Source organism: Sinocyclocheilus grahami, unplaced genomic scaffold (genome assembly GCF_001515645.1).
Source record: "Sinocyclocheilus grahami isolate Dianchi unplaced genomic scaffold, SAMN03320097.WGS_v1.1 scaffold16.1, whole genome shotgun sequence".
NCBI classification, from domain to species: Eukaryota; Metazoa; Chordata; class Actinopteri; order Cypriniformes; family Cyprinidae; genus Sinocyclocheilus; species Sinocyclocheilus grahami.
The window spans coordinates 1,035,409-1,061,550 of record NW_015505195.1 but is presented as its reverse complement, the minus strand read 5'-3'; the positions used below and the strand labels follow the sequence as shown (position 1 = coordinate 1,061,550).

General features: G+C 37.1%; 1 protein-coding gene across 1 annotated transcript in view; it reads left to right on the top strand.

Annotated features, from left to right (window-relative positions):
• Positions 1-26,142, top strand: part of LOC107603279 (cytosolic carboxypeptidase 6-like) — a 409,489-nt gene that overhangs the window by 255,069 nt on the left and 128,278 nt on the right. Inside the window, exon 5 of the mRNA XM_016296044.1 lies at positions 2,263-2,479. Coding sequence (XP_016151530.1) covers positions 2,263-2,479 — 217 coding nt within the window. The remainder of the gene's footprint in view (positions 1-2,262; positions 2,480-26,142) is intronic.

Below are 26,142 nucleotides of genomic sequence, written 5' to 3'. Positions count from 1 at the left end.
GAATCAGTTAAACCATTGCGTCGCAAAACGATTCACTGTTTCGAAACGCTCCATTTGGATTACGTATGGCGAATCATTTGATTCAGATCGGGACGTCGGAGCGGGTTCACGGAACGTTTTTTATCCCCTCATCCCCCCGGCAAATCGCACCCTGTGTATATATATATATATATATATATATATATATATATATATATACACAGGGTGCGATTTGCCGGGGGGATGAGGGGATAAAAAACGTTCCGTGAACCCGCTCCGACGTCCCGATCTGAATCAAATGATTCGCCATACGCAATCCAAATGGAGCGTTTCGAAACAGTGAATCGTTTTGCGACGCAATGGTTTAACTGATTCGGAGTTTCAAAATGCTCCGTTGATGCTGTGTTCTTTGCTCACTTTCTCTATATAATCTATTAGTTGTTTGAATAACTGTTGAAAAGAAATCATTACAATTAATAGGCCAAACTTACAATGTTTTTATTAAATTGATCACGTTAAAAGCAGTTTCCATCGTATTAAAAACATTTCATGACTAAAAAGACGGGTAGTTGGGTCAGCCTCCGCCTATGGAGTTTTATACGTCTATAAAAGGTTTTCAAAAGCATCCCCTCCTCTGTTTTTTTCACAAATCGCACCCTGTATATATATATATAATTTTGTTGTCACTTCATTTCATTTCATTAAATCTTCTTTTCTCACTTCTTCTCTTATTTATTTTTATACACTTTTCATCTCATTTAATCTTGTATTCCTTTCATATTCCTTTCCTTTTCTATTATTTTGGAATTTTTTTTATTTTAGTTTTATTTTATTTATACCATTTTCTTCATTTAATCTCACTTCATCTTGTCTTCTCTTCTCGCCTTTTCCCTTTTCTTTTTTCTATTTTATTCTCATGCCATTTCATCTTATATCCTCTTTTTTTTTAACTTTTTTTTTTATTATTTTTAATTATATCTTAAGTAAATAGTCTGGTCAGACAGCAGCTGTCTGTCACACCAAAAAATAATCTTATTTACTACCATTTACAACATGAAACATAATTGAAACACATTAAACTTCAGTCGTGTAAGATGTTTCCTGGTTGAAAGAACATTAGGCAGGAAATAATGTAGGTTGTGATTTTATTTGATCAATCAGGACTTGATTGAATTGCGAATGTCATGATACGGCTGATTAATCATAATATTTTCCTCAACTATGTAGCCTTGGTTACATCAGCTGAAAAGTATCATTAAGGAGACATTAAATCTTCTTTTCTCACTTCTTCTCTTATTTATTTTTATACACTTTTCATCTCATTTAATCTTGTATTCCTTTCATATTCCTTTCCTTTTCTATTATTTTGGAATTTTTTTTATTTTAGTTTTATTTTATTTATACCATTTTCTTCATTTAATCTCACTTCATCTTGTCTTCTCTTCTCGCCTTTTCCCTTTTCTTTTTTCTATTTTATTCTCATGCCATTTCATCTTATATCCTCTTTTTTTTTAACTTTTTTTTTTATTATTTTTAATTATATCTTAAGTAAATAGTCTGGTCAGACAGCAGCTGTCTGTCACACCAAAAAATAATCTTATTTACTACCATTTACAACATGAAACATATCATTGAAACACATTAAACTTCAGTCGTGTAAGATGTTTCCTGGTTGAAAGAACATTAGGCAGGAAATAATGTAGGTTGTGATTTTATTTGATCAATCAGGACTTGATTGAATTGCGAATGTCATGATACGGCTGATTAATCATAATATTTTCCTCAACTATGTAGCCTTGGTTACATCAGCTGAAAAGTATCATTAAGGAGAATGTTTTCACATTATAATTTTTTAATATTATGAACAAAGACATTTTATATTTCTTCAGAACATCACATTATGTGATGTGCGTGTGTGTGGGGGAAGTCGTGGCCTAATGGTTAGAGAGTCGGACTCGTAACCCAAAGGTTGTAGGTGGAGGGAGTGAATGTACAGCGCTCTCTTCCACCTTCAATACCACGACTGAGGTGCTCTTGAGCAAGGCACAGAACCCCCAACTGCTCCCCGGGCGCCGCAGCATAAATGCCCACTGCTCCGGGTGTGTGTTCACGGTGTGTGTGTGTGCACTTAGGATGGGTTAAATGCAGAGCACTAATTCCGAGTATGGGTAACCATACTTGGCCACATGTCACGTCACACTTTATTAACCCATGAATGTTCATTGAGAAAGCAAACAAGGCGCATTTTAGGGTTATCATGTTGTCTTTCTTTCTTTGTCACAGGCAAAGACTACCAGCCAAGAATGTGTATTACTACCGCTGCCCTGACCATCGGAGGAACTACGTGATGTCTTTCGCCTTCTGTTTTGACCGCGAGGATGACGTTTATCAGTTTGCGTACTGCTACCCCTACACCTACTCCCGTCTGCAGCATTACCTGGCCAGTCTGGAGCGCAGAAATCTCGATTACCTGCTGCGAGAGCAGCTGGGCCTCAGTGTGGTTAGTCATTGCATGTTTGCTCACTGCGTTGCCGCACGTCTTTGTTGCGTTTCAGGTGTTTCTGTCACTTTCTATTATGTAAGCATCTTCCTGTATCTGCTGTGCACTGCACACTCATTTTCTTTAAGGGGGCGGACACATGTAAGTGTCTTTGAGGATGCATGACTGTGTGTGTGTGTGTGTGTGTGTGTGTGTGCGTGCGTGCATGATCTGCACAGGTACTGGATCATTCACAGTGCCTACAGTCCCGTCTCGCTCTTATCAAATAATTGTAGAGGAAAACTCATTAGGAATGCTCAAGAGATTAAAGCCCTCTTTTAGGGCCTTCATCACTTTCACGTTCGTCAAGGAGAGCCAGGCACGGGAAGCCACTGATGAAAGGACATTTATTGATAAGAAATATGGTGTCAATGGAAAAAAAGAAATCAGTTTCACATGAAATGGGATTTGAAAGGGCAAATATATCAGGGGGGAAATAAATGGCAAAACTTTATGTTAAAGCGATGCAAGAACAGAAATACAGACTTAAGGGTGAATCTGGTGCTCTTATTGATACAGCCTGTGAAGAATTCACTCAGATTGCATAAAACAAGATCAGATATTTGTTAAGTCTGTCATGTTTACCAAGGCTGCATTTATTTGATCAAAAAAAATACAGTAAAACAGCAATACTGGGAAATACTATTACATTTTTAAATAACTGTTTTCTATTTTAATATATTTTAAAATTTAATTTATTCTTGAGATGCCAAAGCTACATTTTCACCAGCCGTTACTTCAGTCTTCAGTGTCACATGATCCTTCAGAAGTCATTTCTAGTATGCTGATGTGATGCTCAAGAAACTTTTCTTATTATTATTATCAGTGTTGAAAAACAGTTGTGCTGCTTAATATATATTTTTCATGTTTTCATGATTCTTTGCTGAAAAGGACAGCCTTTTTTCAAAATATAAATCTTTAAAGACATTATACATGTCTTTGCTGTCACTTTTGATCAATTTAACTCTTCCTTGCTGAATAAAATTAATTTACCCCCCCCCCCAAATCTTTCAGCTAAACTTTTGAACAGTATGTATGTAAACCTAAAAATACTAAATGAAAAATAGAAATGTTTTCTTAGCAAATAACTGAAATAAAATAAGTTTAACTAAAATTACTTAAACTAAAACTGAAAGAAAAATTTAAAGCTAAATATAAATATTAAAAAACATGACTGACAAAACCACATTGCAAAATTACAAGCAAACTGAAAGTGAAATTAAAATATAAAAATAAAAGCTAATTCTAAATATTATTAAATAATTTAATAATACTGAAATAACACAGGTAGAGGTCCTGAGTTTTGGTAAAGACAAAAAAAAAAGTCCCTCGTGTACTGCAAGGAAAAGCATACATTTTTAAGTGTCTGAATATTTTGGCAGGAGCCACTGGGCCTCCCTTGCCATTTCATTAGCATGTACAATCAGCCTTTTTTATAATTCATGTAGAAGATATAATGTCAGAAATAAAGCAAGAATGAAAGGATAGATACTGAATGTTGGAGAAAAAAGTGAGGGAGGGACATTGAGATAGAACAAGAGAAAGTGAGAGCGAATGTATTTGTATGCACAGGCATAAGGACATTTTATGGCTTTATTTGTCTTTTTATGTCCTCTGTTCTTGGGTATGTGGCAGTACAACACTCTTAATGACCTGCAGAGATGGAGGAGAGAGGGAGGGAACAAAGAAAAAGAGCAGGATGAGGCTACAACAGCTTGGACTGCAGTAGTAAAACACTCTCTGGTGTAACACACAGACGTGATGTACTTAAACAGAGGATCTGTGAGGAGGAAGTCCATGTGCACACACACACCCACACCCTCACACGTGCTATAGGTAAAGCACCAGAGAAAAAGCCTGGATTCAGTGTAATACTGGGATTACTTCTCTCATATCTTTCACTTTCAATGAGGCAAGTAAATGTGAAGAGCGTTCCACAAAAAGACCTTGTCTAGTACATCTCAATTACCTCTTTTGCTCTGTTAATGCTTCGCCTCTCAGGGTCAAACACGTTTATTTTTTAGAAGTCTGCTGGCTGGTGTGGTACAACTGTTCACATTTGTAATACAACAACCAATCAGATTCCTCTCTATCCAGAGGTCTATGAAGATGAATCCAATCGAGCGTCGCCACAAATCAGTGTCCAGACACCCCAAATATGCTCATAAGGACTATTTTCACGACTTTAAAATGCAGACTCGCAACAACTGTCATGTTCAACAGCAATCGTCACATCTGTTTATTGTATCTTTAGTCATCTAAGTTCTCTAACAGCGTTATAAAGACAGAGAAGCATAGCGGGTTTTGACAGTCGCTTTGATGGATGATTATGCGTAGAAGCTTCTTCTATAGTCAGCTCGTCTGTTCGCCGCTGCCCATTTCGAACGTCGAGTTCGCATCAGCAAATGGAGAATGAAGTTGTTTTGAAGGCTGCGCATCCAGATCCATTATCCATATCCGAGTGTGAAATGCTCGAGCCATCTGAATATTTAAAAGAGATCAAACTCAGATCTGCATTTATATGGATGTGAATTATTTAGACAGTGCAGTGTAACATACAGATCTTGTATAGCACAAGCAGCATGATCTTTGTAGATTAAAATAAGTGTATTGGATTAAATATTTAAGCATATATAACTGTTTATTTTTGCATAAAAGCGGAAGGCCTCAGGGTCTTTGTTGATGCTCAGTTATCGTGACTCAGATGACCTGCCTGTCTAGACAGAGCTCCCCTGTTTCATCCTCTCCTTTCATGCATCCTTCAGTCGTTTTCTGTTGGCAAAGAGCCTGTCAATCTCAACAGAGGCCCGTCATGTGACTCGAGCCCTGCTTTCTCACACAGGTGCCTGTTTGTGTTGAATTCTGAGTGCCTGCTCCTTTAAAGATGTGGAGCCGGAGAAGGAGACAGAGCAACAGTTGTGGATCTGACAGGCTTGCAAGAGCACTTACTGCAACAAAGAGCAGAGACAAAGACAAGCAGACAGACAGAATCCAGCCTGAGGGCCTGACCGGCACTCTCTGCTTCACTTCACGTCTCTCTCTCTCTCTCTCTCCGTATAGCAATTTGCAACTATATATTCAGGTTTACATTCATATAGTCAGACTTATAAAATTATAGATTTTTTTTTATTTTTTATGATTTCCTCGTTTTGCTATATTTAAATTGAAATGCTGTATTGTAATTTAATGTTCCTTTTTTTTTACTTGAAATATTGTAGCTTTAAAGGGGTCATCGGATGCCCATTTTCCACAAGTTGATATGATTCTTTAGAGTCTTAATGAAAAAGTTTTAATGAAAAGTCTGTAAGATAGTTTGGTTAAAATGTCTCAATGGTAGTGTAAAAACACCTTTTTTACCCTGTCAAAAACAGCTCTTTTCAGAGCAAGCTGTTTTGTAGCATTTACCTTTAAATGCAAATGAGCTCTGCTGACCCTGCCCCTCTCTTCCGAGCCTCTCTCTGAGGGACTGTTTACTTTAGCCGCATTCATCGTGAAAATTGCTAATTAGCACATTATTAGGAAAGGCGATTTGCAAAGATTCATTAAAAAACCTTACACTCACTTCTTCTGGAGGTGAAGCTAGATCACGAATGATTCGCGTGAACGTAAACGCATTTAGGCAGATCGGGGGCGCATTCCCTTCAAAAGCAAACGTAATTCACTGCATCTTCAGTGGCTCAGATATTGGGAGTAAATGATGACTGCTATGTTCAATCATTATTACATCCAACAACAAAACACCTCAGTCGCTTTGGAGACATTCTTGTCTTCTTCTGCTCCGGTGGTGAAACAATGGCGTACTGATGACAGCTCACTCAGGATGGGTCTAAGGTAAGACACCAGTCCAGTCTGTGCTGAAACGCTACGGTCAATCAAACAGTCGTGGGAGGGGCCTGTCTGTGTGACATCACACAGACAGGCATCTGAGAACGGCTTGATTTCAGAAAGGGGAAATGATTTAACGAGATAAAAAAAAACACTGGGTGGATTTTTATCATTATAGGGTGGTTGTGTACACACACTGCCAACACACATTTCAGTTCAAACAACTTGTAAAAGTGCATGTAGCATCCGATGACACCTTTAAGTTTGTAGAAATTACAAGGAGAAAATTAAAGTCTTCTTTAGAGCTTCTATAAAGCAAAATACTGAATGTCCCAAATACTGTTCAGACAGTAAGCAAGTCATTATTTATTTAAGTACTTATTGCATTTTTAAACAATGATTCACATAATTTTGGTACGGATCCCCGAACATGACATGCAGGGAAAAAAAGTCAATTGTGTGCACAATTTACTAATTCATTCCCTCGTTTTAAGTAAATTGTGCCCACAAAATAATAATTTGTTCTACTTCCTGTGTGCATTCTCATAAACTGATATAGATGCCTCTCGCTTAAAATGATTCCATGTAATGCTGTAAGGCTTTTGAGAATGGGTGTGTATAACTCATTCCCAACTCAGAATAAAACTTGATTAAAGTGTCTCTGTCCATAACATAACAGCAGCAACAGGTTTATGAGAATATGGACAGGAAGTAGAACAAACTATTATTTAGTGTGCACAATTTACTTAAAACAAGGGAATGAATTAGTATATCATGCGCATGGTTTAGTAAAATGAGGGAACAAATTAGTAAATCGCGCACTTGTTTCACTTTTTTTCCCCTGCATGTCAGGCTTTGTATTACGGAGATTCCATGAATCAGTTTTGTAACAATTAATTTTTTTTTTTTTTTTAGCTTCTTTTAGCTAAAATGTAGGGTGAATCATGTTAATCTCATCAGACCCAACTCTAAAGGTGTATACAGTAAATGTTTAAAAGCTTTAGGCCACAAGTGTGTACTTGATCAGTTTGTCATGCCTAGAATGCAAGATAGTAACCAGTTCCTTTAAGAATAGAACAATTTGTTCTGTAATCAAGTTGAACTTCATGCCCATTGCTGTAAAGGGGAGTGATGTACATTTAAAACAGGCCTTGAGGCTTTTATGACCAGACTTTCAGAACTATTCTTCTGTGGGTTTATTCTCACTCTCCGTCTCTGTCTGTGTTACGGCACATAACATTTCTATAGGGAAGAGCCTTGAGTCAAGTTGATGCAGAGTGGCTGCCGTTACTGGTTGTTTAGCAATAGTTCGTCCAATATGGTCAGTTCACTGCACCTTTCATGCCTCTAAAACAGAGAAACATAGATGAGACTTTGATAAGGTGACTTTTAACTTTCCTTTTTGATTAAATATTAAGCATTCTATTAACAGAATGTGTATATAAACTGTGTTGTGCAGTGCCAAGCAGCAGTATTCAATTTCAACAAAACTAACAGTAAAGTAATAAAAAATGCTGTAATTTGTCCTTGAGGAGTATATTTCTTGAAAGGATGATAATGCGGTTATGATGAAGTTTTGATTAACAGATTGAATTGAATAGTTTGGTTTATAGATTTATTGAATAGTTAATTTTGTTCAAGAAGGATAAATATGAAGTTTGATTATATTTTAAAAAAATAGTTGAGGCACACACTTAAAGACTTTATATCATTCATCGGCCTATTTTTGTAACAATGTAAAAGTATTTTCTGCCACTTTATAAATCACTGATCAATTGAATGCATACTTGCAGAAAAAAAGGAATTAATTTCTTTAACCTTACTGATCTTTTTATTGCATAGTGTAAACAGTATTGAATAAAAAGTTTCCTCGTGGTTAATTTAGATGTAATTTTTTATTTTATAAATTAAGTAATTTGGTTTTTGTTAACGTGTTTAATATTATATTCATTTTAATTAAGTAAATATTGGCATCAGCAACTCATTGTCGAAGTCCATTGTTATGCATATGAGGGATGCAAATATTTTGCAGAATGACCCAGTGGAAAAATCCCTTGTCAGTCTCTATTTACAACAGCCTATGCTCACATTCTCAGAGTAAATATTCACTTTCTTGTATGTTTTATATGGTCTACACAGCCTCACGCCTTTCTGTGATGTGAGATGGTTGTTTCCACAGAGATGACTCTGAGCTGCTGATGGCTACTTTGCTGTTTTCCTTCATCTCCCTCTTTGAGATTTCCTGTTCAATACAAGAAGCAGATGCATCTCCTGGTAGGGACTGCAGTCTTCAGAGGCTCTGTGCAAAACTCCAGGCAACCGGCGTTAGAACTATTCTGGCTGTCCCTAACCCCTCTCTCTACATCCTAAAGTCATACAATCCTGAGTTTCACAGCCAGGGCTGAAGAAATCCCCCTCCGATCATCATTTTTGAGCATTTTAAAGCATGAGTTGAGTTGACCGGCTGCCTGTGAAGGATGAACGTTAAGTAGGCAAATGGGGTCCCGTCTCTGGTTTGATGGAGTACAGGTTTATGGATGTAGTCAGAGGGTGCGGGGTAAGCACCTTTAACGCAAGTCCTTTTTTTTTTTTTATCCTCTGTTACTGATGGCTAATACTTATAGGAGTGAGTTTAATAACAGCTCCTAAAATGGAAGGTGGACTGAAATATGTGTGTGTGTGTGTGTGTGTGTGTATGTGTATGTATGTGTGTGTGATTACTGGCTCTTTAATGGCCATCTCAGAGCTGCACCTTTGAGCTGCATGCTGGGCACTGCTAGATACCTCATGTTTCATCAGTAAGAGCCAAAAGTACAAGAACCACCTTGAGGCAAAATGAAATTCTCTTAATAAATCTGTAAAACAGGCGTTTAGTTGACAGAGATGAATTACTTCTTCTGTCCTATCAGAAAGCTACTTTCAAGTTTGTTATTTGACACCATCTTAAAGGCTGCTGTTGATGTTGGAGCACTACAATGAAAGGTGTATATTACAAACATTAAAGATTTTTTTTTTAGTTTTATTACCAAACAGTTATTCATTTGAACACATGCCTTGTTTGTTTGTGTATTAAATATTTATACAGCTGCAAAAAAAAGAAAAAGTGTGCTACTCCATTTAACACGTTTTACTGTCTTTAGATTTGGGAATGCACAATATATCAGTACCTTATCAGTTATATATTGGCCAATATTAGTGTGTTTTTTTTTTTAATCATCTAAATTTTGTCATCATCTAATACTAACTTTTAAATCCAGATTATGCGATTTATGCACCATTTCTTGAAAAGCACTTTCCTGTAATAGAGGTCCCATCTCTATAAATAGTCTTCCATATAATAGAGGTCTCACCTCTATTATATTAAGTACTTTTTATTATTTATACAGACCTTTTTCTTTAGCATATCTAAAAAATTTGACATTAAAATGTTGGCATGCCTAAATTAGCTTTTTTGCAGCAGCAGCAACAAAATAATTTGCAGCAAAAAAGTGACAAAAACTATATTTTAAAGTGCTATATGTATTTATATTTTATTTATACCACACATGCATACAATGTATTTCTGTTAAAAAAGAAAATAAATATAAAGAAAGGGAAAAAGAAAGAAAAAATGTTTTAAATACAATAATAATGCAAAAACAGTGTAATATCTGCCATCTAATGTCTATAAAATCCCTGTTTATATCCATTCTACGTATTTTGATAATTCACGCTGAACCTAAGGATAACTTTAAAACCCTCTAAAATAATTGGATCTCAGAGTGTCAGTGGAACATGTGGCCGTCACATTCATTGCTCTCTATGACTACGTTTACATGGACAGCAGTAATCTAAATATTTACCTTATTCTGAATAAGACAATATTGCGATTAAGGTGTTTACATGAGTTGCTTTTAGAGTATTCCTTTCATGTTCCCGGTTTACATGTTATAGTACATAGATCGATTAATGGCTACGTCTTTACGTCACCACACAACGCCATCCGACGTCCCCTCCAGAATTTCACATAAACATATAGTTCATCTTCATTATGATGCCATATACAGTTTTGTGTGTTCCATTTTTAATTTACTGAAAGCTTCAAGTGCAGTTCATTATTTGTCATGCTATACATGCAAACGTTGTTGAAGCCATTCGTTTATTTGCCGTCAAACGGTTGAGCACTGTCGTGTGTGTATCGCTGACCAGTCTTTCTCTATTTGTCACTGACTCTATTATCTGAAGACTCACAAACAGTGGGTGTAAATCCTGTCATCAGTCTCTTACAATTGAGAGTGATTTTTATTTTTATTTTTTGTCTTTTTTGTGAAATTGAAAACTCTTTTTCAGTGAAAACCTTGTTTAGAGCCCACATCTGATTTCTCCTCAGGAGTTCTGAAATACTAGAAGTACAGTTGTAGGAAAAAGATGTGAAAGGATCTCTTTTTTTCCTGCTAATGGTTTCATTTTTGGAGCCATGGCCATCAACACATTTATCTGTGATGCAAGCAAACATCACCTACTGACTCTGTTCTCCACCAAAACATTGGATTCAGTTTGATGGTGTTTTTTCATCTGTTTTGGAGTGATTGGCTTATCATATAAAATAGCAAAATGGGTGATGGTAATCATATTGGGAGGAAAAACTAATTATTATTATTATTACTCTTAAATATTGTTACATTTAAACAAATGTATGTAATTCATGCCTTTACATAGTTAAAGAAAACAAACACATAAGTAATGTATTATTTGTTGTAGCAGTAGTAGTAGTAGTGTTATGTCCTCTCAAGAGCTGACCAGTCTTTCTCTATTTGTCACTGACTCTATTATCTGAAGACTCACAAACAGTGGGTGTAAATCCTGTCATCAGTCTATTACAATTGAGAGTGATTTTTATTTTTATTTTTTGTCTTTTTTGTGAAATTTAAAACTCTTTTTCAGTGAAAACCTTGTTTAGAGCCCACATCTGATTTCTCCTCAGGAGTTCTGAAATACTAGAAGTACAGTTGTAGGAAAAAGACGTGAAAGGATCTCTTTTTTTCCTGCTAATGGTTTCATTTTTGGAGCCATGGCAATCAACACATTTATCTGTGATGCAAGCAAACATCACCTACTGACTCTGTTCTCCACCAAAACATTGGATTCAGTTTGATGGTGTTTTTTCATCATCATTTTTGGAGTGATTGGCTTATCATATAAAATAGCAAAATGGGTGATGGTAATCATATTGGGAGGAAAAACTAATTATTATTATTATTACTCTTAAATATTGTTACATTTAAACAAATGTATGTAATTCATGCCTTTACATAGTTAAAGAAAACAAACACATAAATAATGTATTATTTGTTGTAGCAGTAGTAGTAGTATTATTATCATTATTATTATTCCCATAAGCTTGTTGTTTCCTGTTCTTTTCTTTTTTTGTATTATTATTAAATATTATTATAAATAATAATTGTTACATTTTCTTGACTTACAGGAAAAAACTCTGCACTTGTTGCATTATGTTGGCAATCAAAGAAATGTATGTTATGTAATTCATGCATTAACATATTGCCACAACTGTCTGGCTCTCGTCATTTTCCAATATCATTCCCCCCAACATTTCCTGTCCTCTCTGTACTATCACTGTTAATAAGAGTGGCAAATGGCCAAAAATAAAGTAAGATTTCCAAGCATTTCAAGAAGTGTAAGAGCATAAAATACAACAAACGTTTCACGTCTGTTGATACAACTGCGCTGTGTTTAACCACTGTGAAATGCCTCCCTACAGCTGTTCCGTGTGATTTAAACATCCTTTGTTGTAAGCCTAATAACATTTCACCGTCGGGATGTGACCTTTGCCGGTGGGTCTCTCAGAGCACCAGTTCTCTCTGCCGGTGTCAAATGGAATCTGTCTTTTCCATCCGCACCTAACAGTGTGAATGCTCACGCTTAACAAATCTGACTCTGGATTGAGCCACGGATAAGTCGTGACCCAAGCTTGACTGCAAGGCGGTTATTTTACATTAGATTGAAGATAAAGAGTATGATGTGACCCCGTTTTATCGAGCCACCCTTTTATCGAGTCCAATGGGCCCTTCGGTAGGCGATCCTGCTGCTTTATTGCATATTGAGACTCCCATATCAGCAGCAGAGGAATCATCTAGCTGATATGGTGGACCGTAATAAAGAAAGGATGGAGTGAGAAGAAATAGAGAGAGCGGGAAATGGAAAAAGACAGAAAGAGGGGCGACTGCAATAGTACAACGGAATATTGTTTTCTTGAGGCCGTAATAAGATCAAAGAAAACGGGAGGCCTATCAAGCCAGCATGGACTGAGAGGGCAGGAGTATGACCAGTAGGTACGGCGACTTCTCTTCATCTTCAGAGAGGCATCCTTCATCTTCCTGAAACAGTAAAATTATCCTCATTGTAATGCAAGGTTGCATTGCTTAGTCAGAGATAATATTTATTTTTTGAAATTGAAATGGCTCACACCTTGAGGGCTTAACTCTGTTTCAATATTTTGGAAGTGCTTTGCGAGCTGTTTGTTATGCAGAGGTCGGCAGATGGATCTGGTTATGAGAGGGGGATTTATTGACATGGGGTTATCTCCCAGCATGGGTTCATATCTGTCACTTAACTCTGTCCGGTTGAAGCGGAGCCAAGGCCGCTCTGCCCTTCCCTGGTACCGTCAGTCTTCAAAGCGCATATCTTGAAATCTCATAAGGCCCCCAACTTTCAGCTTTAGGTCAAAGGGGCTGATGGGGTAGAGTCTTGAGATGGATACAGAAAACCGTTATAGTGGTGAAAGAGAATATAACCTGAAGTGCAAGTATCAAAAGTTTGGGTAATGTATTTACGACCACGCAAAGATCTTCCTCTTCTTCTCATGCTGTTCTTTTTTATTTTAAATGATTGTAATTTAAATACTGTTTTTTATTTTAAATGTTTGTCATTTAAATACTTTATCTATCTATCTATCTATCTATCTATCTGTCTGTCTGTCTGTCTATATCTATCTATCTATCTATCTATCTATCTATCTATCTATCTATCATCTATATATGTTTATATACACTAGATAGACAGACAGACTGATTGATTGACATTTTCCTCAAAAGAAAAGTCTTACTAAAACAAAACAAATAAAAGTTAAAAAACTAACACTGCTTTTATTATTATTTACCACAGCTTGTAGCTTGCTAGCAAGTAGAGAACAGAATGAACAAGTAATCATGTTTTTAAGAGCTTTTATGGCTTTTTAATAAGTAAAAAATGCACCTTTCTGACAGTGTAATTGCCTTCCATTGCGGGAACCAAATTTAGGGCCCAGGTTGGTTGGAGAGAGAAAAAACGATCTGGGAATGGAGAAACACAAGTGATACAGTACATCATTTTTGGGTAGAAAAGAAAAAGAATTAATGAAAAGTGAGTTCCTCACCCTACAAAAGCAGCCAAGCTTGAAATTCAGTTTGAGGGGAAACTTAATTTGTTGTAGATGGGTTGAGAAACATATTTAGCCGAGGTAGAGAGAGAAAGAGGAAGCGATGAAAATAGAGGGAGTGTGGGAAAGAGAAGGGAGCACATTTGAATGAGTAAAAGAAATAGAGAAAAGTCGTTTGGTAAATAACAGAAAAAATGTACTGTATTTTCTAAGTTTTCATAAACCAGGAAGCAACAGGTCTCATTCTGCCTTTAGGTCATGTCAAAATAATGATGAGCTTACATGAATGTCACCATTAAGACTTGATTATCAATTGGAAACTGTTTTTTTTTTTTCAAATTAACTTTAAATGTTACAATACTTTTTTACAATCTACCAGTTTAGATCTGCATTGTATGCACTCTGTTATGTTGCTCTAGCAATAAAAAGCTTCCTGTTTTCCACCTAACTTTTTTTTTTCTTTTTTTGAAATGACACATTTCATGTAGTTATAATGATTTCCGAACTCATAAGCAGGAGGATCCCAGGAGGACTTGAAGGCAGCTTCAGTTAGCTACTGAAATGTGAGTTACATCATTAGCTCTCATCCTCACTTCCTCCACCTTCCACAAACCTCAGACCTGCACAACAAACAGCAAAACAAATGGGAATTGGGAAAAGTTTTTCAGCACGTTTCTTCTCTAACTATGGTTAAGGAGATTATAGTACGGTGGGTTGGTGTCTCAGATCAATATGCACTCAGCTCTTACTGTCTGAGCTGAAAGCCAAGCTGCAAGATTTCTGTCAGCACATTTTACAGCATTTCTCTGCTGCTAGTTAAAGCGGGCAGCTGATAGTGGCAGTTAATGATCACTCTCATGTGCGCTTGCTACCTTCAAGGTGATTTGATAAGGCTGTTCCCATTAAATTAAATGGTGAACACACTAAGGATGTATGGTGAGGTCTGATAACTGTAATTGGCCATGGTTTAAGGTATCACTAGTTTTACACTGTACACAGTGTATCAGTATTTTAGTATTATTTATATAATATTGTTGTAATTATTAATTTTAATGACTTTTTATTAATATAATTAATTGGCTTTTTTCAGTTTTAGTTTTAGTAACTGTAGTATTTCAACTTGTTTCAGTTAGTTGTAAAGGCTACATTTTTAATTTTCATTTCAGTTTTTTATTAAATATTTATATTTTATTTTATTTTAGCTTTATTTCAATTGTGGAAAACAATTTGAATAGTTTTCTTGTTTTATTTAACAGCCACTGATTGGCGTAAGGTCGAACACATTCGCTTCTTTAATTTGTTAGTCAGCATTTATTTACTCAGGTATGCATTTATATGTTTATATTTTTAATATTATATTTTAAATTTGTAGGCTAAAATGTTTGACAAAATGTTTATGGTTGACATTTTAATATTTAAAATAACTAGTCTAGTTTTGTTTTATAGATCTCCAATCTGTTTGACACATGTCAGTCACCTGGCTGCTGTCCATCAGCATCATTCAACCTGCAGATTGGCTGAACTATTGACATTAACAGTGATAACATGTGTGACCCTGACCACAAAGAACTGTGACATTTAGCACTGCAGGATAGCAGGAGATCCTACTGTATGTATTAAGCTTTTGCTTTAGAATGAGTGTGTGTGTGTGTGTGTGTGTGTGTGTGTGTGTGTGTGTGTGTGTGGTTCAGGTATACCCTACGTTATGGGGACAAAATTTACCCACAAAGATGGCAGTATCCAAAATCCTATTTTGGTCGCCATGAGGAAACAGGCTTATAAATCATACAGAATTAAGTTGCAAGTATGCAAAAAAAAAAAAAGTTTCCTGTGAGGGGTAGGTTTAGGGGTAGAGTTAGGGTAAGGGGATAGAAAATACAGTTTGTACAGTATAAAAACCATTACGCCTTTGGAATGTCCCCATAAAACATGAAAACCCAACGTTAGATAACATTTAGATAAGTGTGTGTGTGTGTGTACCTACTTAACCATATTTTGGGGACAAATTTGTACCCAAAAGTGAGCTAAACCTGACAAAATTTCCAAAAACCTCCCTTTGGGGAAGTCCTCATTTGTAAAACTGGTATAAAAATAAAGTAAACAAAGTTTTTTTTATATTGTAAAAATGCAGAAAGTTTCCTGTAAGGGGTAGGTTTAGGTGTAGGGCGATAGAAAATACAGTTTGTACAGTATAAAAACCATTACACCTATGGAATGTCCCCAAGTCTTTCTACACCGGTGGGGACTTAAACTTGAATACACACGAACTCATGGGGACTTGTGTCACCATGGGGACCTACATTGAGGTCCCCATAGGTACAGAAGCTTATAAATCATACAGAATGTTTTTTTTTTGTTTGTTTTTTTTTGAGATTGTAAAAATGCAAAATGTTTTCTGTGAGGGGTAGGTTTAGGTGTAGGGTTGGTGTAGGGCGATAGAAAATACAGTTTGTACAGTATGAAAACCGTTACGCCTATGGGGAGTCCCCACAAAGATAGTGAACCAGACATGGGTGTGTGTGTGTGTGTGTGTGTGTGTGTGTGTGTGTGGCTCATGAAATGTTTGTAATACCTGAAGAATGGCAGTTGCTCATCTGGTACAGAACTCAAAAAAAGGAATTAGTCACTGGCAAAACATCTACTGACATAATGTTTGCAATTAATTAATTGGAATGCATATGTTTGCAATAATTTTTTGTCCTCAGATGTTGTAGTTACAGCACCTTCCAGCAGGAGGTTTACAGAACTAACTGGCAAGCAAAACCTTCATTGCAACCACATATTGTTTTCTTTCCAGTGACATAAAATGTGGCACCAAAAGTGTGGAGTTCAAAGATGCCATATTTATTGAACCTACACTTAAATGAAAGTTGAGAGCTTCAGTGAAACAGAAGATTTTCAGCTAGAAATTATTTGTATTTTGTTTTCCTCAAGCACAGCTATTGTATGACTTCAGACGTCTTGGCACTAGTCATACAGACTACTTTTATGTGCTTTTTGGCACAGTGTAAATCACTATTTATTTTATTTGGAAAACAGAAGCTCAGACATTCTGCTTAACATCTCATTTTCAGAATAAAGAAAAATAATACTAGGATGGATCAGCATAAGTGTGAATAAATAATGGCAAAATGTTCATTTTTGAATGAACTATCCCTTTAAGGCCCATGATGCGTGATATCCTTGTGCAGATTTGTAGTATGCTAATGATAGTTTTGTAGAGTTGCTATTATGTGTACCTCATGTAAAACCAGTGGACAGTGAAAGGCTTTGTAACATCATAAAACCATTCATGACCATGAGTAAAGATCATCGCCTTTTCTTTGTGAGTGAATTCAGCTCATTCAGGCTCAGCAGTGTGTGTGTGTGTGTGTGTCAGGGCTCTAGAGGTTAGAAGCAGGAGTGTGTGTACTGAAGTGAAGTATCCCTGGATCTGGAGCCACCCACCCTGGACACACTCCGCCAGACTTGCCCTTCCAGTTCCTGCCCTTGTCCCAGCCCTGCCCGCCTCACACGGCGACTGCAGAGCGCTGATAACACACACCTCCAGCTACGCGCTTCAGCCACTCACACACAGATACTCACAGATACACACACGCCGCTAACCATGCGCAAAAGTTCCTCCCACGTACGCACGAGAGCGGACACAAATCTGCACACAGAAACACATTTTCTGTGCCCACACACCTCCTTTTGTCCATACGTTCCTTTTTTCTCCTTCCATCCTTCTCTTTCCATTCCCCAAAGCAACCTTCTAGTCTTGTCCTTTTTAGTGCGCTGGACAAAAGACACATGTGAGGCGGCCCACAGTCATACGGCTTCATTCTTTCCTCTTGTCGTCTCCCACCCCCATCAACAATCTTCACCGTTAGACTCTTGCGAGAGAAAGAGAGATGAATGCGGACACGCCGCTCTGTCCCGGAGGACGTGGTGTCTCTGGCATGCCGTAAGGTGCATATTGTGATATAGTGACTCCATTCAGTCAGTCGATTGCTTTTAGTGGCGGTCTGGCTGGGCCGGAGGAATTGAAAAGGACGGTGGTCTGCTTTTCATTAGGCCTCAGCCCAGACTGGAGAGTCTGGAGGGACTCACGGGAGGGGATGCCAGCCGAGATGGCCTGACAAGACGCTTGCGCAATGGGTTCTGGGAGGACGGTGGGGAGCGGGGCGGTGAGGTTATTCACACTGATGTCGAGAGCAGGCACCTGGTCTGGCAGACAGGTGGGCTTTCATACCTCTTTTGTTCTTGCTTGTTTTCACATGGTCACTCGCTATTTATCACACTCGCCTGTGAAAGAATTGGAATATTGTTTTCCTGCTACATTAATCTAGCACATTTTCTCTGTTGGTTTTATTTTTTATTTTTTTATAGATGGCACTACATAAAGAAGGCAGGTTCTGTAGAACAGACAGATAAAGTACAACACATCCTTCTGTTTGGCTTGTTTGCTTCATGACCATTTATTGAATTATCATGAATACATTTTGAAATGCATTAGAAACACTATGTAAATAATTTAACTTATTAAACTGTGGCCATTAAGCCATATTTTGTTTATGTCAGGACATTTTTCAGGCCTTAATGTCTAAAATGCTCTTGTGTGTTGAACTGTTGAACTAAAGAAATGAGTCAGGGTTTTTTTTAAATAGTGAATCAAACAAAAAGTGTGCAAATAGCCTGTACAATTACTAACAGATTTTTTAATGTTAATATTTGGTGTAGCTGATTTCAAGCTGCTTTCACCTTTTTTTTTTTTTTTTTTTTTTTAATTATATATGTACATGAATATGGATTCTCTACACTGTAAAAGTGATTGTGATTTTAACAGTAAAAGACTGTAAAAATGCTACTGTAAAAAACTGTTAATTGGTTAACAGTAAGTTTACATACTATATGGTGAATAACTGTAATTACATTTAACATAATTTTACAGAAGAATATGGTTTTTGGAAGTGGAAAAAGAAGAAGTCATTGTATGATTTACAGTGAAAATCCGTAAATTGTCATTCCCAGAATTCCCTGCATGACACTTCATATTTGATGTGTTTTTTTTTTGTTGAACTGTTTCTTCTTAGTTTTTTCTTATCAGTTGTGTACATTAAGGTTTTATCTTACATCTAATGTTGTTAAATTAATGTTTATTGCAGTTTTTCAGTATCATGTGTTACCATTATGGTGTTTAGTGTTTGTGTGAATGACACTGTGTATTAGTTTTTCCCTCCTCAGCTTGTAGAAAAGCTGTTTGTGATGAGCTTTGATTCATCATGTTGATTCTCATCACCTGTTTTTGGTGGTTATTTAATAGGTTGGTATATTAACATTATACCAATTAATGAAATACGATCTGTTATTGTGAATTTAAGTTAAGTCTGTAAAACCTAAAATGTTGCTACCATATTTTTTACAGTAAAGTTCTGGCAATCACAGCTGCCGGTATTTTACCATAAATGTCACCGATTTTTTTTTTATAGTGTACTTTACAGTATTGCGTTAACATTTATCACTGTAGTCATGTCTCCAGCACTTTTAAGACAGAAAATAGTTTGTATTTCTTTTAGTGCAGTAGTAACATAACAGCAGATTGTTAAGGAAATGATTCTGGTATTAACATTTCATAATTAATTTTAAATTAGATGTTTTCTTAGCTGCCTCCCCTCTGTGTGTGTGTACTGTATGTGAGAGGGAGTTGTCAAGACTAAGATCTTCCATCCAAACTTTGTCCCTTTAACACTGGAACACACAGCTAATGGCCATCATAATAAACTGTAAGCTTGTCTCTGTTTAACTGGATTAGGTTTAGATAAATGACTCGCGTCACTTTCACGCTGGCCTGCATTTTGACGTGAGGGCCTGTCACACACAATAAAGTTTAGGCCGGTCCAGAGAGCTGGGGTTAAATATTAGGGATTATCTGACAGGCAACGATAACGGTTTTTGGAAGTGGAAAAAGAAGAAGTCATTGTATGATTTACAGTGAAAATCCGTAAATTGTCATTCCCAGAATTCCCTGCATGACACTTCATATTTGATGTGTTTTTTTTTTGTTGAACTGTTTCTTCTTAGTTTTTTCTTATCAGTTGTGTACATTAAGGTTTTATCTTACATCTAATGTTGTTAAATTAATGTTTATTGCAGTTTTTCAGTATCATGTGTTACCATTATGGTGTTTAGTGTTTGTGTGAATGACACTGTGTATTAGTTTTTCCCTCCTCAGCTTGTAGAAAAGCTGTTTGTGATGAGCTTTGATTCATCATGTTGATTCTCATCACCTGTTTTTGGTGGTTATTTAATAGGTTGGTATATTAACATTATACCAATTAATGAAATACGATCTGTTATTGTGAATTTAAGTTAAGTCTGTAAAACCTAAAATGTTGCTACCATATTTTTTACAGTAAAGTTCTGGCAATCACAGCTGCCGGTATTTTACCATAAATGTCACAGATTTTTTTTTTATAGTGTACTTTACAGTATTGCGTTAACATTTATCACTGTAGTCATGTCTCCAGCACTTTTAAGACAGAAAATAGTTTGTATTTCTTTTAGTGCAGTAGTAACATAACAGCAGATTGTTAAGGAAATGATTCTGGTATTAACATTTCATAATTAATTTTAAATTAGATGTTTTCTTAGCTGCCTCCCCTCTGTGTGTGTGTACTGTATGTGAGAGGGAGTTGTCAAGACTAAGATCTTCCATCCAAACTTTGTCCCTTTAACACTGGAACACAGCTAATGGCCATCATAATAAACTGTAAGCTTGTCTCTGTTTAACTGGATTAGGTTTAGATAAATGACTCGCGTCACTTTCACGCTGGCCTGCATTTTGACGTGAGGGCCTGTCACACACAATAAAGTTTAGGCCGGTCCAGAGAGCTGGGGTTAAATATTAGGGATTGTCTGACAGGCAACGATAACATCCTGCCACGAATCACCCGCCAGTTCCCATGGCAACCCTGCCAAGCGCAGGGGGTTTTAGCTAGCTGTCACTTATTATTTTGACTATGAATTGGAGATATTAAACTTTCGTCCCGTTGAACAGCACTAGAAGAAATTTCCCCAGTGACCGGTGAAGAGTGTATGCATGTGTGTGTGTGTGTGCGTGTGCAGGATCGTTTTGATTGTATTGGAGAGGCCACTTGAAAAGGCAGTAACCTTTGCTAAGGGCACGGGTGTCAGATCCTGCCTTCCCATGGCTCCCCATTGTGAGAGTATCAAGCTACCACCCTCGGATTTGAAACCTTCTTCTCTGTTGCACAAAGGACATCTCTACTGCTATCCATCCACCATCCCTCTCTTTTCAAGCACAATCTTGCTTTCTACACAAGACTCTGTGCCTTTCAGGGACAGGATCAATAGGTGGTTTTGTCTCCTTCAGGTTCTGTCAGAGCTGCCTTTAAATGAGATTCAAAGCGGGGCCTCTGTCAAGATATCTCTTCCTGTATCGCCCATATGCTGACAAAAATCACACGTTTTTTATGACAAACTGTAAGCATGATTGTATCCTGTGGTTGAATCTGTCAGGATCCCCCATCACAGTTTCTGTTTTTCCAGGGATCAGCATTAGAGTAAAACCCTCAGGCCGTGTGTGTGAGCTGAAAATGGGTTTTGGAAGTGGAGTTTTATTCCACTGGAACTATCATCGTGCTCGAAAGATGCTTTTGAAAGCAGAGGGCTTTAGTTCTGCAACATAGCAACATTAATGCTGCCGATCGCTTAAGCAGAGGTATTTAAATGTGCATTTGCCCTGTGTGTATAGAAAACAGCAGACCTGTGGGTCTTATAATGGACATTGTGATTTAATTACAGGGTTTCAGTCCTGTTCATGCTATTAGAGGCTGTGCAAATGTTTGGAAGATGGCTGCGGGATTGATCAGTCTTTGTTGTAGCAGCCAATGAAAAACAATGCTGCAGTACATACAAATAGTAAAATGCAAATAACTGTGTAATCATTAAGGTAGAACAATAAATAAGCATGTTGGCTATCTGTTGTTGTTGACATTCAATCAAACCACTAGACTGCAATAAATACAGGTTCACTTGCAAGAAGAATAAACATGCACCACAATGTGCGGTGAATCTCCTATGAATCTTTGACTGGAATCGATTTGATTCACGGTTCACTGTTTTTCGGGTTAATGCAAACCAGATATTTGCAATTCAGAATGTATTCAGGCCAACAGCTTGACTGAGAATGAGATATTGCTTTAATACAACAGTACAATAAACAATTTCATTGCCTATTTGGAAAGATATAACGAGAAAGAAAACAACTTCTCTTTTTTTCAAATTTGTTTTTTTTGCGCTATAATTTAACAAATGAAAAACAAGACCAGAACTAATTATGTGCCCAGCAACATATTCCGCTTCAAACGGCATGCATAGTGAACAGTGAAAGGTAGCTTGTGCTAAAACAAGCCCAATTCTCATTCTGCATTTGTGAAAATAAACAATAATAAATAAATAAATAATAGCCCACTTTTCCTTTTTCATTATTCCTTTCCAAATGGGAAATTAAATTAATAAAATATGCACAGACCTGAATGACTTATTGCCTCACTAACTACTGGTGTAAAGACCATGTTAATTTTATTAAACAGTTTTGTTGACATTTTTATTTAAACGTATGTTAAACTATTTTCACGCTGTTTTTTCTACTTCTGTAGAGTCGCCAAGTAAAATCTGTATCGTGATGCAAAAGTCGGTTAAGAACCAGTGAACAGGAGTTAAACTAATAAAACCGTTGTTTAAAACTCTTCTCGCAGACCAAACTGAAGATAGACCATCAAAACATTTAATATTCTAATGAGCGATTTAAGCACCTGACAAACGCAAGCAGAATGATGGATGAACAGACGGAGAGATAACAGCGAACAGAGGAGCCATTAGAGTTGTGACGGAGTGGTCAGTCCGCGGCGGGTGGCTGGGGGATTACTTTGTCTGCGTCACAAATCAAGATGAGATAGCCCACAGCACTAATTAAAAAATCCCATCCTCCTCCCCAGCTACTCCCTCTGATCAGAACAAGTCAAGGAAGTTTGATTCTTAGTGGTCTGACAGAACCCTTCCAGTCTTTGTCTCTCTCTCTCTTTCTGAATTGATCTTAATCAATGCTATCTGGAACAGCTGATAGCACTTCCCTGCCCTTCTCCTGCCTGAAAGTCAAAATGTTGTGTAATTCAATTTACTAGAAAAAAGCCTCTTTCTCTCCCTCACGGACTCAACCCCTCACGCACATACACTCAAAAAATAGAAGAAAAAAAAGAAAGAGATGTTGGAAAGAAAATTGAAAGAAAGATTGAGTTATTTTTCACCACAGATTGATATTAAAGTAGCTGGTCTGAGGCACATTCATCCCCTCGTGGCCTTATATATGCAGCACTCGTGTGTGTTTGTGTCTGTTATGGTGAGTTCTTATAGTCATTAATGCAACCTCTGTGATCCCTGACCAATGTGTTTTCTGTCAGAAGAACTGGAAAGGAACGCAATTCCTTCTTTAAGTATTCTAGATAAGTGAAGCGTTGACATTGAAGTGCTATTTTAAGTCTTAACTGTGTGTGTGTGTGTGTGTGTGTGTTTGTGCATGTGTCAAACTTACACCGCTTGATTTGCATCTGCATTAAGAAATTAACAATTATACTAATGGAACGGCAAAGGAGTGGATGATGACCCGCGCTTCCACAGCACCGACCCTTTCTCTGTCGCTACTTTCATTCCAATTATAGTACCTAATTATCCCGGAGGAGAAGCCCTTGTTTGTTTTGACGAGCCGCTGTTTACCTTGTCGCTTTCAAAACTTTTCCTCTCATTCCTTCCTAATAGTCCCAGGTTTGGTCTTTCCTTCTTTCTCTCCCAGCTCATTAAACCCGAACAATTACATTCCTACAGAAAACCTCGCAACACACAGCCTTTAATGAAAGCAGTCAGGAAAGAAGCAGGAAAAAAGAGATACGGCGAGAGAGAGAGAGAATAGAGGTGAAGCTAGAGTTAAAAGTTACTATCACATCTGCTGATTTCGCCAGTCTGCTTCATGTAGTTCTTTGTCAGGAAGCTTCACGACGTTGGTTGCTTGAGAGTGAAAACAAGTTTAGACGTGTATGTGAGGGAGTTTCTCAATCGTCCTTAAATTAAACTGCCAATTTCATCAGCTAATGGTGTCGAATTTGCTCAAACACTCTGGGAACAACAACAGGCAGAAACAATTCCGCCAAATTGCACCAAGGTGCTTTTATTTTCATGGTTTACACTGAGCGATGAAATGTTGTTTTATGACGTCTAAGAGTTGCAGCTCTTTTTTTAGTGTGTGGAAATTCTCCATTCATTTCAAATCAAGCATTGGGTGCTACAAAAGTGTAAAGTAAAAACGGAATGCATTGCTTTTGCCCCAAATTGCCTTATTGACAATTTGTGTTGTAGTTTTTTTTTCCTCTTAAGCAACTTGATGATGTCTGTCAGGAGCCCAAATTGATGGTGTTGAACATTAGAGAGTGTTTTTGTCTGAATAAACAGTCAGGTGTTTATTATAAGATGAGTTGATTGCATTTCGGGAACTCAAACACACACACTGGTCACCGTATTTCAAATGCCTATACTTTTGAGCTCGTACACACATCTCAGGCCATCAGTATAAAGCGATGACCTTGGCATCGTACACTGTAAATATAGTTTGGCTCTGGGATGAAACGCTTATGTTCCTCTGTTGTAAGTCATTTTGGATAATGCATATATGTAAATGATTCTCAGCACATAAAAAAAAAGAAAATGTATATTTTGAATCAACATAATTTAATGTTTTGTAATGACGATAACAATACCATTCATTTATATTGATAATAACGAAAATTATTTGCACAAAGATATCGCAAAGCCATTTCAGTCAGTTTAGATACCATATTTTATTTGGCATAGACTGTGAGGGATAGACGTACTGGTAAATTTGTCATGTTCTATTTTCATTAACCAAGTTTTTGTTCTGGAAAGGTGTATTTTATTGGCTAAACAATTGATACAAAAAGGTACACAACAGTGCAACCCACTGAACAGACACGTCTGTCACTCACAACCTCATTTTCAATCACATAGAATTAAATATGCCATCTACCCTGACTAAGTTCTAAAGTTAGCTACATTAGTCTGTTCTCGTATGTAACAGCCACATGATAGATCGGAAACAATTTCCGATGAAGAAGAGGCATCAGGTCTAATCTCACCAAGCCTACATTTTTAGCACAAAAACATGCTTGACAAAGTTTGAAAAATTGAACTCTGAACATAATAATTCTGAATGTTTTTCTCCCCCAAGAGTAGGTTGGTTATTTTATTTGTTAGAATGCAAAAAAAAAAACTTTCATCCAGTGCATACCGTCATCCAAACTTTTGAATGGTTTATTTGTGAAAATTTGTTTGTGACTATTTTATATATCCATGTTGATAAGTCAGAGCTCATTTGAATAAACTTTGCAAGGAGGACATTTTTGTGTGTAGATCAGTAGCTCTGTTGGTCTAGTTTGGTTAGTTGTTAAAATAGTTTGTATTAGCCACTTTCCATAGATCATATTAATGCAAGAAGTAAATTATCCACTATTTGCAGGGGACAGTCATCAGTCTTATACTATTTTGTAATGGAATAGGTTTGTACCCACACACAAAAACTCACAGGACTGCATATATACTGCTGGTCTAAATGTGTGCTTGACATTCACATGATCACCTTTGTGCATTGACTGATTGACAAGACATGTTTTATTCACATTTAGAATCCACTATAACTGCCCATGCTATGTATTTATGTATACATTATACTTTTGGTGTGCACAGTACTTTTCTTAGTATGATCCTGTCTCTTGTAAGTGTGCCATTGCTGTCTTTGACTAAGACAAGGTGACAAATCACAGTCATGCTCAGCCAATAAAAGAGCCATAAAAGAGCACTGTCCATAATACTCCAACAGTTAATGCTTTACGTCCACTTGTATCACCTCTGTTCGTCATTCTTAATGTCTCTTCGCCTTTCTTTCTCTTTCCTTTTTTCCCGTTTCTCGCTGTTCTGGTCGAGAGATTCTGCAGTAAAGACTGGGGATGTTGTGGTGGGAGCTTCATAGTCAATAGCAAGTTGAATGGGAGTGGATGTGCAGTATAGTCCAGGACTGTCAGTAATTAGCTTCATAATCATCCGGGTCATTTAAGAGCTGCGGACGGTTATGCACGGCTCTGCCTCTGCAAGGACACACACAGACACACGCTGCAATGCCATTAACACTCCTCTCCTCTCTTTGTAACCTTGCTCTTTAGGCCCCCTGTGACTGAGGGGATTCCTCTTGTTAGTAACAGTGCCTGGTTAAGGGGCTCTACTGTATCTCACAAAGCAAATGAGCTGTTTAAGGATTTAT